We start from the raw sequence: 19,175 nt of genomic DNA, 5'->3' as shown, positions 1-19,175 counted from the left end.
ATGGAATATTAGCCATAAAATGAAACGAAATTGAGTTATTTGTAGTGAGGTGGATGCACCTAGAGTCTGTCATACAGAGTGAAGTAAGTAAGAAAGAGAAAAACAAATACCATATGCTGACACATATATATATAGAATCTAAAAAAAAAAAATGGTCATGAAGAACTTAGGGGCAGGATGGTAATAAAGACGCAGACCTACTAGAGAATGGACTTGAGGACACGGGGAGGGGGAAGGGTAAGCTGGGACAAATTCCCCCTACTTTAAAATTTTCTTAATAGGATCAGTACTAATGCTTGGGAGGGGTAACAGGAGTCCTGATACTCCATCTTTTCACTGTACAAACTTTATGAAGTGCTCCAATTCCCATGATGTTTCTGACCAGGGTCAGTTTAAGGAAGAAGAAAATGCCAAGATGCCTTGGCTCCCCCTCAGCTGCTGACCCACCTGCCTTCCTCATCTGTCTTTTGTTCAGCCTGTATTTGGGAAGCTCTGCCTTCTCGCAATCTGTTTTAATCTATACTTTGTTGTTTCTGTTAAATATTCATGACAAGTAGGGTTGATGGTAGTTCTATCGAAACTTTTTAGAAGAGAAGACATCAAAATCCAAAGGAATGATAGCTAACCAGAAGACACTCATTACATAAGGAAAATTTCCCAACTACTTTGCTAGTGTTCTTTTTATTCTTTTCTTAATAATCTTTCAATATTACACTGATAATGTTGGCTTGACATTTTACCATAATTGGGGTATAGATGCAGATTACAGCAAAAATGAGAGTTTCATCTTAGCATCTCTGGTCCTTAATTTCCAGTGGCTTCCTTTTACCATTGATGCCCATCCCTAGAAGTGGGTATTTAGAGGTCTCAGCTGGAATTTCACCTATCGGTGCCAATATGTGGATCAATAATCAGAGCTCACTAGATGATTTTATCTTATTGGGATTCTCTGATCGCCCCTGGCTGGAGACACCACTCTTTGTAATCTTTCTGGTGGCTTACATTTTTGCCCTGTTTGGAAATATCTCCATTATCCTAGTTTCCCGCCTGGATCCCCAGCTTGACAGTCCCATGTACTTTTTTGTCTCTAATCTATCCCTTCTGGACCTCTGCTATACTACCAGCACTGTCCCACAGATGCTAGTCAACCTTCAGGGACCAGAAAAGACCATTAGCTACGGTGGTTGTGTTGCCCAACTCTATATTTTCTTGGCCTTGGGTTCTACTGAATGCATACTTCTAGCCATCATGGCCTTCGATCGTTATGCTGCTATTTGCAAGCCCCTTCACTACCCAATCATCATGAACCAGAGACGCTGTATCCACATGGCCACTGGGACCTGGATTAGTGGCTTTGCTAACTCCCTTGTGCAGTCCACTCTCACAGTGTTGACCCCAAAATGTGGACAGAGGGTGATGGACCATTTCTTCTGTGAAGTTCCTGCTCTTTTGAAACTAGCTTGTACTGATACTCATGTGAATGAGGCTGAGCTCAATGTGCTTGGGGTTTTGCTACTTCTGGTGCCCCTCACCCTCATCCTGGGCACTTATGTGTTCATTGCTCAGGCAGTAATGAGGATCCACTCTGCTGAAAGTCGCTGGAAGGCCTTTAATACCTGTGCTTCACATTTGCTGGTGGTCTCCCTCTTCTATTTTACAGCCATCAGTATGTATGTCCAGCCTCCCTCTAGTTATTCTCGTGACAGAGGGAAGATCATGGCTCTGTTCTATGGGATTGTCACACCTACACTCAATCCATTTATCTATACACTGAGGAACAAGGATGTGAAAGCTGCCCTGAGAAGGGCACTGACTAAGGAATTTTGAGTCAGGACAAGATGATCTCTGAAGAGAAGACCTAAGAAGTAAGGATGGATGTGTTTGCCTTTCAGAGAAGATGTCAGACATGGAAGTGATGAGAGAACAGTGTATCAAGTGTCATAAAGTTCACAGGTGGAACAGGGCCAAGAAAGAAACAATCAACTCTTAGTGATCTCCACACAGCACTTATCCACTTTTGAGACATCTGTTTTACAATATTGAATCTTACCAAGTCATATCACTTTTATCCCTAACCCTAACTACTAGTTAACTTAATTTTAGGGGGAGAAACTGGTTTAATAGCTAGAGGAAAGATATTTAGAAAGTTTAGAAAATATATTTGGAATAAACTGTTTCTAAGTGAATGCCAAGTAAATTGGAAATGATCCCATCTTTTAAAAAAATGCCACTACTATCCTGAGTTAACTTTAACCAACATGTGTTGACAGCATTTAATCATCTTTTAACATTCAAAGTCCAATTATATCATTCACCAAAGGCCCCAGAGGCAAGTGATATCAAAAGACATTTAGGTCAAAAGCATATAAGATAGAAGTATGCAAAGGGAAATGCATAAAAACATTTAGAGATGGTGATTTTAAATATAAATTACTTTTACCATAAACCTCAGTCAGTCTTATACTGTTACGATAAACAATGAGGTTATGGTCGATACAAATAGAATTTACTCTGGAGGAAGAGAGAAAACACAAGGATGCTTTGGACAGTGAACAGTGGTGGAAAAACTAAGGCAGAAAATATTCTAACTTGAGAAAACTTACTAGTAATTTATGAGCTTAAAAATGTAACTTCCTTTGTCACTTGACTGGGTAAGTTTGGCCCATTTCAATGTAGGGGTTATGAGAATATCATGTTGAATTAAAAGCCTTGGTTGATTGTTTAGCTTTATTTAAAAAAAAAAAAAAGTCTTATAGCCTCTGGCTATGAACTGCCTCACAAATACATATTAGTCAAAGATGCCTAAAGAAAATAGAGTGAGTTCAGCAAAAACTCAACATCATTGCCTGAAATGCAAATCAAATCTCATTCTTCATTAGTGAGTATATGTAGCCCCATAAACAGAGTGATGTACAATCTGTGTGCCTTTTGGGGAAAACCATTCATTATCTTTGACTATAGATTCTTTGCCACCAAATAGGGATATTAACACTTGCCTTAATTCAAACGTGTATGAAATTGTCTTTCTTACAGAACATTGAATTTAATATTTAATATTGTAGCTCTGTGTCCCATAAAGTAAATCTAAGTAATAAAATTTTAATTCTAAATTCATAGAACTCTACATAATTTTCTATTTGATGATTTATAAAATCACGAACAAAGCACTTATTCTGAGGCATTAGTACAATTTTGCCAATCTCTCTTTCATATACACATCCCCAAACTTTCTTTATAAAATTATCCTTTCCAAAGTGCAATCTATTGATAAATACATTTAATCATTTTTATTTATTTCAATTTTCTGCAGTTATGTCAAAGTAATGAATCACAGTCTCTTAATAAGATATTCTCTAAGGTCTTGATAAACATGAATTTTCTCAAAATCCATCATTGTGTTTCATCAGTGTGTTTCTCCCTTAATTTTGGAGAATAAGTATGCTGGATGGTATGAATTCTGGAGTCTGAATTAAACTGGTATATGACTGGGAACATTAACAATCTATGTAAGTTCAACACTGCCAAAGATCATGTAAATTTGGAACTGCAAATACTGAAGATAGGATTTAATATAAAATATGCATGAAATCTCCCCCAAAAGATGAAATATTCTGGTAAATTGAGATCACCTCATGTAATGGAATATTTCATATGAATTTCTCTTCTCCCCACACGTCAGCATGAATCCTGGTGCTTTCCTACTCAGCATACTCAACTGCATTTTAGTATTTGTTTTTCTGAGAACACTGGTTATCCTCAAGCACATGCGGCGTCCTCCCCTCAGGTGGGTCCTATTTGAACACCTCATCAGTGCATTGCCTGTCAGTATAAGTCCTTCCCAAGCCCAGGCAATATTCATCTTTGTAATTTCTCAGATTTCTGCAGATTTCTCTATCATGCTTTGGACCTGATAAATGCTCAGTAGATGCACCCACCGTATTTGGATCTAGAGCTGCTGCTTTTATTCTTTTTTCCAAGGACCACTGCAACCCTCCCCTCTCCTCCTAAAAAGAAAAGTGCAAAGATCTACTTCCTGTCAATTACATACAGTGAGCACTTCCACTTTCTGTGGTCCAATTGGGAGACAGATGAAGCTAGAATATGAGGAAACAGCTTTTAGAAAAATGAAGGTTCCTGGTTATATGAGAGAAAGAGAGTCTGTTTCCTTAATTCTAATGTAATCTGGAAAAGGATACTAAACATTAAAAAAATTTTTTTTGATCACAGTGTTTCTCACAATTCATGATTCATTTTTACATAGGACCTCATGTCAATATGATATTATATATATCTTAATATATGTATTGAGAAAAAATGTTTATAGTGTTAATTTATTCATTCTGTTAAAGCAGTGTACTTCTAAGAGGTTGTGTATTTTACTTCTCAGAGGGTATTTGAGGTTACTAAATAAAAATGCTATATCTTCTTGAGTTTGTTAGTTTTGCTTAAAGGTCTAGATCAAATTTAAATAAAAGAACACTGAAACTACTATTTTGTATTGGAACAAACATGGATATACTATGTTGTAGAAGTTGCATACATTTTGAAACAAAAACATGGGTCAGCAAAGAAATTTAGTGCTGCTGTTGGAGATTGCTTCAGATATGTCCCCAAAACCCTAATGGTATATTTTGATTTACCTTCAATATTACAGGCATATCAGAGCAAACACCTGAGACTTAACCAAAAAAACCGTTCTGAATTTTTAATATTTTTACCTGAATGCTAGCTGATATTTTAGAAGTTTGTACATTTAAATACACAATTAAATTAATTATAGTACATGTACTGTCAAGCAGGCAAATTAATATAGCGCAATGTTGAAAACATGATTAATGAAGAAATCTTTTTAATATTCTTGAAAGTATTACTAAAACATCAGTAAATTTGTTAAACGTTATATTAGTAGATTTTTAAAATATCAGTAAGTCATTAAATAGAAAAATGGTTTGTGATATAGAAGGAGCAGTAGGGAAGCATGTTCAATAAGGTAAAAAATATCTATTTCAAAACAAAGTCTAGTATCTATTATTTATTAGAGGAGCACTAGAAAATTCCCAACAGTGTCAGGAACAAATCAAGGTTTAAGTAATGTGGCACTACACTGTTTCCTCTTTCTTACCATGTGTGATACCCCATTTTAACATCTACCGTCTAAGTACACTGGAACCACATAAATCAGAAAAATAAAATGTGACTGTAAGTGATAATTGTCTTTTCTGGGTTGACACAGTTTAAAAAAACATTTTTTTTTCCTACTTCTTGCATTCCTCTTGTGCTGTAGCAACCTCAAAAGCCACGTTTTGAGATGGCTAGATCACAAGATAGACGAGGTCTGGATCCCTTAGTTACTGGAAAGAAGGAAGCACCGACTTCCCAAATCAGATTTTATGTGAATAAGAAATATAGTATTTTGTTTTAAATCACTGGGGTTTGGAATTGATTTGTTACTGCAGCAAAATCTATGTGATTGTACCTTGACTAATATAAGTATAGTATACATAAAATCCCGAATGTAAGATATTTTATTATCTAAATATAATTGTGGAAAAAATGCTTAAAACTGATACCTGCGGTAAATATCACAATTAGGTAAAATACCAGTATTCCCATTATGGACCATGTAAACTTATTAGAAATGTAAGCCACTATTGCTTGTGTTGCCCCTTACATCAATAGCCATATTTATAAATGTAACCCAGCACATGATTTTCTGAGTTAAAATTATAAGATTAAAAAACCCTAAATTTCTTTCTAAATCCACAGCTTGATTTGTGAGATGGTTATATGTTAGAGAAAGCACAAACCAGTGAGCAGGCCAAAGTCATATTTCTTACATTAATTAAATTTGTACAAAAATATGGCACTACTTAATATAAACTTATCCACCTGAAACTCTATCACTCTTTTTATTACAAATACTTTGATTTTTCATAAAAAAAGATTCCAGGGAAAAATTTGGATTAACAACTCCATTGGACCACAGGATTACTGCCTTAGGACCACCTGCTTATGACCATAATTCTACAAGAAACAATCTTATTGGGCTTCCCTGGTGGCGTACTGGTTGGGAGTCTGCCTGCAAATGCAGGGGATACGGGTTCGAGCCCTGGTTTGGGAGGATCCCACATGCCGCGGAGCAGCTGGGCCCGTGAGCCACAACTACTGAGCATGCGCGTCTGGAGTTGTGCTACGCAACGGGAGAGGCCGCGACAGTGAGAGGCCCGCGCACCGCGATGAAGAGTGGCCCTCGCTCTCCGCAACTGGAGAAAGCCCTCGCACAGAGACGAAGACCCAACACAGCCAAAAATAAATAAATAAATTTTTTAAAAAACAAACAAAAAAAGCAGAACTTTAAAAAAAAAAAAAAGAATCAATCTTATTGGTTACTTTAATTTTCTAGATTAAGGAGTAGCAGAAGAAAAAAGAAACCTGTTAAATGAGTTCTCGTATTTTAATCCTGGATACTGAAAGTGAAAAGTAGAAGGAAATGGAGTTAGGTATTTCTCCCCAATCACATAGCAATAGGTTCTAAATCAAGAAATCCTTGAAAGTAGAAGGTGAATGAGATTTCAGGTCTTGAATTCCTCACTCATCTATCTGTGAAATGTTCTCAGACCATAATGAAATTAAACTAGAAATCAGCAACAGAAAGATAACAGGAGGATATCCAAGCATGTGAAAATTAAATAATATTCTTCTAAGTAATCCATGGATCAAAGAGAAAATCACAAAGGAGATTAGATAGTATTTGGAAGTAAGCAAAAATAAAAATGCCACATATCAAAATTTGTGCGATGCAGCTAAGGCAGTGCTTAAAGGACAAAGCATATTATTAAATGTTCATATGAAAAAAGAATAAAGGTCTCAAATCAATAATCTAAACTTCCACCTTAAAATCAAAACTAAAAGAGAAAAACAAAACCAAGTGAAGTAGAAACCAGTAAATTATAAAGAAAAGAGTAGAAATCCATGAAACTAAAAGTAGAAAATATTAAAGTCATTTAAACCAAAATCTGATTCTTGGAATAGATCAATAAAATTACTGAAACTTCAGCATGACTAACAAGGAAAATAAGAAAGAATATTCAATTTATCAATATCAGGGATGAGAGACTATCAATAGAGATTCTGAACATTCAAAGAATAATAAGGGAATATCATGAAAAATATTTGCACGTATATTCTACAACTTTAGTGAAATCAATGAGCCTTAAAAACCAAACACTAAAACAGCTCACTTTTGACAAAATAAATAAACTGAATAGTCCTATAACTGTTAAGGCAATTAAATGTGTAATTGAAAAACTTCTAAAAAAAAATCTCCAAGCCCAGATGGCAAATTCTTCCAAACATTTAAGGAAGAAATAACAGCAGTTCTACATATTTTCTTCTAGAATATAGAAGAGGAGTGTAGTTGATATGATTCAACAACAGACCACAAGAGAAATTGAAATAGAGAGGTTTATTACTCACAGGTCCAGGAGGAAGTACACAGTATGCCGAGACAGGCCACAAGGGAAAGTGAAAGCAGAGTGCAGACAGAGAGTGGTAAGATCTGGGGCACATGTCCTTACTAGGGTCCATGGGTGGAGTGGTTTGGGGTTCCCAAGCTAAGGCCAGATCAGTCATTTCAAACCAAAAGGGTGGGGTTTTGGTAAGCTCCACAGGGGTACACCAGGGGAAGGTCCTGGGAGGCAAAGAAGAGATTGTTGATCACAAGGGCTGTTGGGGAAGTCACATCAGGAACTTACATTTTCTTGTGACTCTGAGGCTGTTATGTAGGGAGAGCAGTTGCATAAAGGGGCTAGTGTCAGTTTAAGGTCCCTGCCAGCCTCTTGGCCAAACAAAATAGATGCCAAGGCACCAATACTATGGAGTAGCTTAGCTAAACTCTCGACAATCTTCTAATTTAATAGTTCACTATTTTCCAAGCAAAACCAAAAACATTATTGATCTCAAGGGGAAAACCAGTAATGACTCAGTTACATTTTATCATTTATCTTCATAGACAATGGGGAGATATCAAAGGTAAAGTGAGAATTAAACTTTTAATGGAAAATCTTTCCATCTGAGACATATAAGCAATTGCAGACCATACAATGTTATCAATTGGATTATAAATAAAAAGAAGTTCTGGTCTTTCTGCTAGCTTAGGGAAGCTGTGGAAGAACATCTTCATGGCACGGATTAAGAGCTGGAATCTTAAAGTCATAGATGCACGAGTCAGAAATTGAAAGTATAGATGGAAAAAAAAAAAGAAGAATTTTACAAGAACATTGCAGTTAGATTTTTGTCTGAATTCTAAAAGGTCTGCATAAAATTTTTGTCCAGAATCTTGCTTTAAAGAAAATTCTTCCTCATACTAGTGTATTCACTGTATCTCCAGGAACAGAGTTTGAAGATTATTGTTTATTTTGAGAAAACCTCCATGTGAATATAGCTAATACCCACTATTTCTAGTTTGATTACAGGGACATAAATCATAATTTTAAATTGATTCAGACAAAAAGACAACCATTTTTTAAAATATACTTTAAAATTTCTCTTGAGATTTCTTCTTTGACCCTTGTGTTATTTAGAAGTGTGTTGTTTAATCTCCATATATTTGGAGATTTTCCAGTAATCTTTTTGCTGTTTTCTTCCAGTTTTATTGATATAATTGACTTTAACATTGTATTCATTTTACATGTACAACATAATGATTTGATATATGTACATATTGTAAAACGATTACCACAAGTTTAATTAACACCCATCACCTCACATAGTCACAATTTTTTTTCTTGTGATGAGAACTTTTAAGATCTACTCTCTTAGCAGCTCTCAAATTTGCAATACAGTATGGTTAACTTTAGTCACCATGCTGTACATTACATTCCCAGAACTTACTTGTCTTATAACTGGAAATTTGTACCTTTCGACCACCTTCTCCCACTTTGCACACCCTCCCCCCCAACTGCCTCTGTCAACTACCAACCTGATCTCTTTATCTATGAGTTTGTTTGTTTTTTCATATTCCACATATTAGTGAGATCATACAGTATGTCTTTAACATTTCACTAAGACAACCAATTTTAATATTTTGCAAATATAGGTCCTTTCTGAGCTTTCTAGTAATTTAAATGAATGATATCTAAACACTTTTGTTTGCAAACACACCCATTTGTCTACGATCTTCTTAAAGTGTTCAATTCTGAAATGATAAATTCAATTTTGGTCAGATAAGGGAGGTAGGTATTATTTTAAGAGTTTTGTTGTTGTTGTTGTTGTTGTTTTTAGTGTTTTGGTGGTCATTGGATGCTATTAACATGTATTGATTATATTTATCCATTCTTTAAAAAAATAAAACACCCACACACTTCTCTGATTTTATGTGATTTTATTTATGAAATATAGTTCATTGTTTTATTCTATGTGAACTATCCCACAATTTAAAAAAATTATCCCACTATTTTAATATGTTGAAATCTTTGGATTCTCTATTAACCAGCATGTATAATATTGATTCTAAATGTTGATTTAAAGTCTAAATATTCTAAATGTTGATTAACTTCTAAATATTGATTAAATATTGATTCTAAATATTGATTTCTTTTGGTAATACCCTACTATCTTTATCCAAAGCTTTAATGAAAGTATACAATAGACCACAATAAAAAAAAAACTATGTTAAAATAGAAAATTCTCTCCTCAAAACTGAACCTCAGAATATGTTTTTTTGATCACTCACGAGTTGCCTTTTTTATTGTTCATAATAGCCTTGTAAAACCAAGGTGAAACATATTGCAATATTTAGGCAGCACTGTATTAGTCACTGGCGATCAAAACTGATTTTACAATGTTTGAAATTCAATTTCTTACCCTTAAAAAATATGAAAATATTTTTATTAAATATAAAAATAGGGGAACAGAGCTATTTTTAAATAGTTGTCAAATTGAATATAATTTACATTGAATTTTTAAAAATTTTATTGGAGTATAGTTGGTTTACAATGTTTTAGTTTCAGGTGTACAGCAAAGTGATTCAGTTATACATATACATATAGTCATTCTTTTTCAGATTCTTTTCTCATATAGGTTATCACAGAATATTGGGTAGAGTTCCCTTTGCTATACAGTAGGTCCGTGTTGGTTACCTATCTTATATATAGTAGTATGTGTATGTTAATCCCAAATTCCTGATTTATCCCCCCCTCCATGTTTCCCCTTTGGTAACCATAAATTTGTTTTTGATATCTGTAAGTCTGTTTCTGTTTTGTAAATAAGTTCATTTGTATCTTTTTATTAAAATTAGATTCCACATATGAGTGATATCATTTGATATTTGTCTTTGTCTGACTTACTTCACTTAGTATGATAATCTCTAGATCCATCCATGTTGCTGCAGATGACATTATTTCGTTGTTTTGTGGGGGTTTTTTTGACATTTAAGAGTAGATATAAGATTTAAAAAATTTTTTTAAATTTATTTCATTGTTAAAAAGGTAGATCTCATGTTAAATGTTCATACCACAAGTTTTTGAAAATGCCTTTCTCATTAGGTATTTGAAAACTGAATACATTCATCCTTGGATAAAAATTACCCATCTATAGGACTGTTAAAATGGCGACTAGATTATTAGGTTCAGAGTTATTTTAGAAAAGATATAGTGTTTGGATAAAGGTTGGACTCAATGACCTCTAAGTCTTGTTTTAACTCTAAGATGCTTTGATTCTGTAATTTTGTATGAGTTTATGTAACAATTACTAAACATTCTCTTTTTTACATGAGGTCCAAACAAACACGCATGAATTCATGGGTGACCAATAAAGTTGAAATTGATAATTCTTGCTAGAGGAATGTAAGTCTGAACTTATACTATAGAAAATAAATCTTATACTATAGAAAATAAATAAATAAAACCAGCTCAATTCTAGAATAAAGATGCTCAGTTTTAGGATTAAGTGAGATTGGTTCCTACTGACTAAGATCAACTCTGGTGAGTGAAACATTCATCAGTTGACAGGCACTTACATTGTTTTCATATCTTGCTGTTGTGAATAATGCTGCAATGACATGGTAATATAGATATCTCCTCAAGATAGTGATTTCATTATCTTGGGTATATACCCAGAAGTGGGACCGCTGAATCATATGGTAGTTCTATTTTTAATTTCTTGAGAAACCTCCATACTGTCTCCATAATGGTTGTACCAGTTTACCTTCCTCCCGAGAGTGTACAAGGGTTCCCTTGGTGGCAGCTGCAAGAATTGGGGTGCCAGAGGAGTGTACAAGCTCCTTTCTGGGAGACACTAGTGAGCTGAAGTAAGGCAGAGGGAAAGTGCAAAGATGACATCCGTTGGCTTCCATCCCTGAGAGAATATCAGTAGACCACTATATGTGTGCCCAACCAGATGCCTGCCCCTCAGGCTGAAGCTCCAGGAGAAGCAAATAGGCCTTTATCACATAAAGAGTTAGGGTGTGTTTAAGTCTGCTGTCTGGTCTGGTCCCTGGGGCAAGTCAGTCCAAGTGCGCAAATACTTTAAGAGCTGTCTCTAAGTTTGCTGTAGCCTTGTGGGTGTCATGGACACACCCAAGCCAGCATTTGCTATCTCTTATCTTTCTGATGATGGCCAGTCTAACAGGCTGAGGTTATTTCTCATTGTGGTTTTATTTTGCATTTCCCTAGTGGCTAGTGATGTTGAATATCTTTTCATATACCTATTGGCCTTTTGTATATCTTTTTTGGAGAAATGTCTGTTCAGGTCTTTTACCCATTTTTAATTGAGTTATTTGAGGTTTGTTTGTTTGTTTGTTTTGCTATTAAGTTGTATGAATTTTTTTAAAAATTAATTTTAGATATTAACCCCTTATCAGATATATGGTTTGCAAATATTTTCCCATTTTGTAGGTTGCCTTTTCATTTTGTTGATGGTTTATTTTGCTGTACAGAAGCTTTTTTGTTTAATGTAGTCTCACTTTTTAAATTTTTTGTTGCTTGTGCTTTAGGTGTTATATCCAAAAAAACTGCTGCCAAGACCCATGTCAAGAGCTTTATCCCTGTTTTCTTTTAGCAGTTTCATGATTTCAGGTCTTACATTTAAGTCTTTAATCCATTTCAAGTTAATTTTTGTATGTCAGATAAGGATCCAGTTTCATTCTTTTACATGTGAATATACATGTGATATCTCAATATCATTTATTGAAGAGACCATCTTTTCTCCATTTAATATTCTTGGTTCCCTTGTTAAATATCAGTTTGCTATATATGCTTGGGCTTAATTCTGAGCTCCCAATTCTGTCCCATTTTTCTATTTGTCTGTTTTTATGCCACTACCATACTGTTTTGATCACTATAGCTTAACACTATAGCTTAAAATCAGGAAGCTTGATGCCTCCTGCTTTGGTTTTTTTTCTCAGGATTCCTTTGGCTATTTGGGGTCTTTTGTGGATCGATATAAATTTTAGGGGTGTTTTTCCACTTCTGTAAAAAATGCTATTGGAATCTTGATAGTGATTGCATTCAATCTATAGATGACTTTTGGTAGTATTGACATTTTAACAATACTAATTCTTCCAATCCATGAAAATGGGCTATGATTCCATTTATTTGTGTCTTCTTTGATTTCTTTTATCAATTTCTTGTAGTTTTCAAAGTTGAGATCTTTCACCTCCTTGGTTAAATTTATTCCTAAGTATTTTACTGTTTTTGATGCTATTATAAATGAGACTGATATCTTTATTTTATTTTCAGAAAATGCATTGTTAGTGTATAGAAATACTACTGTTTTTGTATGTTAATTTTGTATCCTGCAACTTTACTTACTTCATTGATTAGATCTAACATCTTTTTTGTTGAGTCTTTAGGAATTTTTGTATTGGGTTGGCCAAAAGGTTCATTCGGTTTTTTCCATAAGATGGCTCTAGTAGCACTTAGTTGTCTTTAACTTCATTCAAAACAATATTGTTAGATTGTATATGACAGCTGTCATATCAGTGTGCATTTAAAAAAAGACATCAAATCTGGTGAATTTTTGTGTAGCCATTTTAATCTTGAAGATGGAAGAAGAAAAGCAACATTTTCGGCATATTATGCTTTATTATTTCAAGAAAGGTAAAAATGCAACTGAAATGCAAAAAAAGATTTGTGCAGTGTATGGAGAAGGTGCTGTGACTGATTGAACATGTCAAAAGTGGTTTGCGAAGTTTCGTGCTGGAGTTTTCTTGCTGGATGATGCTCTAGAGTAGGGTAGACCAGTTGAAGTTGATAGCGATCAAATCGAGACATTAATTGAGAACAATCAATGTTATACCACACGGGAGATAGCCGACATACTCAAAATATCCAAATCAAGCATTAAAAATCATTTGTACCAGCTTGGTTATGTGAATTGCTTTGATGTTTGGGTTCCATACAAGTTAAGTGAAAAAAACCTTCCTGACCGTACTTCCGCATGTTATTCTCTATTTAAATGTAATGAAAACGTTCCATTTTTAAAACAAATTGTGACAGACGATGAAAAGTGGATACTGTACAATAATGTGGAACGGAAGAGATCATGGGGCAAGTGAAATGAACCACCACCAACCACACCAAAGGCCTGTCTTCATCCAGAAAAGGTGATGTTGTGTATATGGTGGCATTGGAAGGGAGTCCTCTATTATGAGCTCCTTCTGGAAAACCAAGTGATTCATTCCAACAAGGACTGCTCCCAGTTAGACCAGCTGAAAGCGGTACTCAACGAAAAGCGTCCAGAGTTAGTCAACAGAAAACACATAATCTTCCATCAGGATAACGCAAGACCGCATGCTTCTTTGACGACCAGGCAAAAACTGTTACAGCTTGGCTGGGAAGTTCTGATTCATCCTCCATATTCACCAGACATTGCACCTTTGAATTTCCATTTATTTAGGTCTTTACAAAATTCTCTTAATAGAAAAAATTTCAATACCCTGGAAGACTGTAAAAGGCACCTGGAACAGTTCTTTGCTCAAAAAGATAAAAAGTTTTGGGAAGATGGAATTATGAAGTTACCTGAAAAATGGCAGAAGTTAGTGGAACAAAAGGGTGAATATGTTGTTCAATAAAGTTCTTGGTGAAAATGAAAAATGTGTCTTTTATTTTTACTTAAAAACTGAAGGCACTTTTCAGCCAACCCAATATATAAACTTATGTCATATGTAAATAGAGACAATTTTGCTTCTTCCTTTCAAATTCTGATACCTTTTTTTTTTTTTTTTTCTTGGCTAAATACTATAGCTAGGATTTCCAATTCTATGTTGAATAAGAATGGTGAGGGGGCTTCCCTGGGGCTTCCCTGGGACTTCCCTGGTGGCGCAGTGGTTGAGAATCCGCCTGCCAATGCAGGGGACGCGGGTTCGGCCCTGGTCTGGGAGGATCCCACATGCCGCGGAGCAACTGGGCCCATGAACCACAATTACTGCGCCTGCACGTCTGGAGCCTGTGCTCCGCAACAAGAGAGGCAGCAATTGTGAGAGGCCCGCGCACCGCGATGAAGAGTGGCCCCCGCTTGCCACAACTAGAGAAAGCCCTCGCACAGAGGCGAAGACCCAACACAGCCATAAATAAAAATTAAAAAAAAAAAAAAAGAACGGTGAGGGAGGCACACTTGTCTTGTTGCTGATCTTAGAGGAAAAGTTTTCAACCTTTCACCACTGTGTAAGATGTTAGCTGTGGGCTTATCATATATGAATTTATTATGTTGAGATACGTTTCTTCTATGCCTAATTTGTTAAGTGTTTTTGTCATGAATTGATGCTAAATTTTGTCATATAATTTTTCTGCAGCTATTGAGATGATCATATGGTTCTTTTCTTTCTGTCTATTAATATGATGTATTACATTGGGTGGTTTTCATATGTTGAACCGTCCTTGTACCCCAGGTACAAAGTCCATTTGACCATGGTGAATAATCTCATTAATGTGCTATTTAATTTGGTTTGCTAGTATTTATTGAGAATATTTGCATCTATATTTATTAGGAATATTGACTTGTATTTTTCTAATCTAGTAGTGTTTTCTGGTTTTGGGATCAGAATAATGCTGGCCGCATAAAATGAGTTTGGGAATGTTTTTTTCTCTTTGATTTTTGGAAGAGTTTGAGAACGATTGGAGTTAATTCTTTTTTAAATGTTCGGTAAAATTCACCAGTGAAGTCATCTGGTTTGGAGCCCCATTGGTTTTCAAAGCTAAATGTTTGGGGGGCTTGTCTTCCAGGTGCAGGTCTTAAAAGTTGGGGTGCTTGATGTTAGATTCAAACCCTTGGCTCCTTGGGGAGAAGCTCCAGGTTTTGAGTTTCCTCTAGTGAGATTGTCTCTCAGTCTCTCCTACCTGCTTCAATATAAATTTTTTCTTATTTGTAGATGTTTAGGAGTCACAAAGCCAGTTTTTAGGTTTTTGTTCTAGAGAAAATTGTTTCATATGTAGCTGTAGATTTGATGTGTTTATTAGAGGAGGTGAGTTTAGAATCTTCCTACATCACCATCTTGAACCAGAACTCGTGATAGCTTTCTTAAGTTCTCTTTCTGAAAATTCATTGTTAGTGAAAAAAAACACTATATTTATGTTGATTGCATCCTGCAACTTTACTGAATGTTTTTACTAGTTCTGATAGTTTTTTGATGGAGCCCTTAGGGTTTTTCTATATTTAATATCATGTCATCTGCAAATAATGACAGTTTTACTTCTTCCTCTCCAATTTGAATTCCTTTTATTTCTTTTTTCCAATTGCTCTCTCCTGGACGTCCAATACTATGCTGAAAGAAGGGGTGAGAGTGAGCAGCTTTATCTTTTTTCTGTTCTTAGAGTGAAAGCACTCAGCTTTTCACAGTTGCATATGATGTTGGCATGGCTTGTCATATATGACATTTATTATGTTGAGATACATTCCTTCTATGCCTAATCTGTTGAGAGTTTTTATCATGAAAGAATGTTAATTTTGTCAAATGATTTTTCTGCATGTATTGAGATGATCATATGATTTTAATCCTTCATTCTGTATACATGGTGTATCACATTTATTAATTTGCCTACGTTGAAACATCCAAGCATCACAGGGATAAATACCACTTGGTCATCCTGTATATCCCTTTTAATGTGCTGTTGAATTTTGTTTCTAATATTATTTTGAGGATTTTGCATCTATATTCATCAGGGACATTGGTTGTAATTTGCTTTTCTTGTAGTATACTTGTCTGGCTTTGGTATCTGGGTATACCTGGTCTCATAAAATGACTTTGGAAGTGTTCCCTTGTCTTCTATTTGTTGGAAAAGTTTGAGAAGAGTTAATATTAATTCTTCTTTAGATTTTTGGTAGAATTTACCATTGAAACCATCTGGTCCTTGACTTTAAAATTATTAAATGGAAAGTAATTTGAGCAGAATGCTGTGTAGCCTTTAAAACTTAGTAAATATGTATCCATGTAGCTTCAGAGGAAACCTTTGTAACATAAATTTCATAAATTTATAGTCATATGATTATTACTGAAAATATTAATAATGTGTATAAAACATGGCAAGAGAATTCAGAAATTACAAAACAACATTGTGGGCTTACATTCATTTCTAAGTACTTATAAACTAGTGACAAATATTTAAATAATAAATTTTAATGGACTGGGCCTCTTTATGAGATTCTCAGGTACTGTTGCTAAATTTGTTTTAGGATCTTTTAGTAGATAGTTTTATGTTTATTAGAGATCATAATGGATGCCCAAAATAGCTGTTCCAAATCTGAGATGCAATGCATAGGCTTCAGTTTCTATAAATACTGACCTCTAGTTTTCCAGGACACCCAACATTAAAGATTTCTTTTAATGTTTAAAATCTTGTTTGCCTTTTTGGAATGCATGATTTAGCTATCACAGTGGTTCTCCAAGTGTGATACTCAGACCAGCAGCAGCTGCAGCAGCTGCAGCATCTGGGAGTTTGTTAGGCGTTCAAATTTATGGATGTCACCTCAGACCTCCTGAATCAGAATTACTAAGTGTGGGCCTTAGGTACTTACGTTTCAACAAGCTCTCCAGGTGATTCATACCACTGCTAAAGGTTGCAAACCATTGAACTAGGGACAAAAAACCCCCACAGTTTACCAAACCACTCCTCCTCTGTGCAAAAAGTTCCAAGTGCCAGGTGACAGAGAGGTAGAGAAAATGAAATGTTTTTATTCAGTTCAGGCTTCCATTACAAAAGATGAAAGAAAATAAAAAGAAAAGCCCAACAACAACAAAAACCCTGAGTTCTCAAGGGAAACAACATGCTTAAAAAGATGTCACTATAGATGAGAAAGGTCAGAATTTTGTGATCAGCTTTGATAACTACCTACATACCAACAGCTGCTGTGGCAAGTTTTACAATCTTGAATGAGGAAAGAGAAAAACGTTTTATGGAAACTGACAGAACCTTATGTTCTTCAAATTGAATTTGAAAAAGCAAGACTATTAATTCTAACAAGGAAAATGAGCGATTAATAAAGGTCATATATTTAATTCACATGAATATATTACAAAATGAGCAATTTAAGAAAAGCCAGTAAATTAGGAAACATTAATATTTTATGTGTTTATATAAATATTCAGTAAAGTAATTGTACTATAACATGTAAAGTACTTATACTGTACTATAACAGTATAGTAGTTGTACTATAACTATGGTGATATCATAGTCTCTGATATCACCATGCAAGGCAAAGACTTGGATAGGTAAACGTTCAGTGTAATTTTGGCCTTTTCCCCAGTGTTTCCTCATGTCTTTCATAAATACTTAGAGATTTTAGATGTAATGTGATGGTATGAATTGCAAAGGAAAATGTTTGGTACTCAGACTCAATTCTGTTACTTAAGTATTCTAAACCATATTTTTTTCTTTTAAAAATAGAGATTAAAATGCCTACACCATAGAACATAAAGAAATAAAACTTGTATGGATTAAATGAGACATATTTTATGACAAAATAGAGCATGGTGTCTGTCTCATGAAAATGAATGCTCAAAATTGTTCAGTCTTTTTATTTCCCAGACTGTTGATAATTACCGGTATAAATATGGCAGACTAAAATATTTAATGTACCAAAATCAAAATTAAGTATGGACAATAATGTTGTTTATTATTTGATCAGATCAAGGGAAAGGGGGACAAAAAACAAGGCACAGAAAGGGAGAAATTAGAAATGAAGTTTCAAAGAAGAAGCTGTTAGGTACCAGAAGAAGCTCTGTACAATCAGATTAAACACTAAATCTGAGAGTGAAATATAAGTATTCCCTTTGCAAAAGTTTTTTGCTCTTCATTTCAATGAGACATTTATTAAATAAAGTGTTAATTGGAAGGGCAATAGCACTACATAATTTGGCCCTTGGCTCTGCAATTACAGGGGCTTTCGCTATAATAGAATTGTTTGCCAGGGAAGAATCTTAGATATCACCCCATTCAACAATATTTCCTCTAAAGAGCCATTCAATCTACTAAAATAGGGCAATATGCTATAAACAAATAAAATTTGTCCAATTTTAAGAAAACCTCTAATCAAGAGCTGATCACTGATTTTCTATTCTTGACTTAAAGCAAAGCAATGGGTTTCATCTGTGGAAATAGAATGGTGTTTTTTAGTTGTGGAAATTCAGCTGTCTTTCTGTGACAGGACCAGTGACTCTGATCACATTTGCACTCAGGAACTAGCAGTTTACTAGTGTTTTCTGTAAGCTCCATGAACACAAGTAATACATATCTTCACCTTTGGATCCTCAACATCTAGGGCACAGCTGATGAATAACAGGTACTTAAAAGTTAATTGTTGAAAGAAGCAATGATGAATAAATGAATAATTTATTTTAACATCTCTCTACTGCATTTCCCCTATCCTCTTTATCTTCCAGCTGCCAACACAATGTGTATCTCCAAAATGGTTATGGCAAATGTAACCACAATGAGAGGATTCTTCCTCATGGGGCTCTCCAACAACCGTGAGCTGCAAATCTTACGTGCATTGCTTTTCTTGCTGATGTACCTATTAGCCTTAGCAGGTAACCTCATAATTATCACCATCACAACCCTGGACCAACATCTCCAATCCCCAGCGTATTACTTCTGGAAACACCTTTCCCTCCTGGGCCTCTCTTTCATTTCTGTCACAGTCCCCCAGTTCATTGACAATTAACTTATGGGCAATGTCTATAG

The 19,175-nt window shown here is 34.9% G+C and overlaps 2 protein-coding genes and 1 pseudogene across 3 annotated transcripts in view; all 3 read left to right on the top strand.

The window, feature by feature from the left end:
• Positions 1-19,175, top strand: part of LOC309607885 (olfactory receptor 1M1-like) — a 144,340-nt pseudogene that overhangs the window by 73,926 nt on the left and 51,239 nt on the right. The window lies entirely within an intron of this gene.
• Positions 1-19,175, top strand: part of OR14J1 (olfactory receptor family 14 subfamily J member 1) — a 104,139-nt gene that overhangs the window by 73,914 nt on the left and 11,050 nt on the right. Inside the window, 2 exon segments of the mRNA XM_082347015.1 lie at positions 18,875-19,152; positions 19,156-19,170. Of these exon segments, the coding sequence (XP_082203141.1) occupies positions 18,886-19,152; positions 19,156-19,170 (282 nt within the window). The 5' untranslated portion in view covers positions 18,875-18,885.
• LOC309607875 (olfactory receptor 2B6-like) lies at positions 259-6,140 on the top strand. Its single transcript, XM_082347011.1, has one exon. It carries the CDS (start codon positions 835-837, stop codon positions 1,825-1,827), a length of 993 nt encoding a protein of 330 aa, XP_082203137.1. The 5' UTR covers positions 259-834; the 3' UTR covers positions 1,828-6,140.

This window comes from Balaenoptera borealis (assembly GCF_965194805.1).
Source record: "Balaenoptera borealis genome assembly, chromosome: 12".
Taxonomy (NCBI): Eukaryota; Metazoa; Chordata; class Mammalia; order Artiodactyla; family Balaenopteridae; genus Balaenoptera; species Balaenoptera borealis.
Note: the sequence above shows the minus strand (reverse complement) of the source record. Positions and strands in the feature narration are given on the sequence as shown.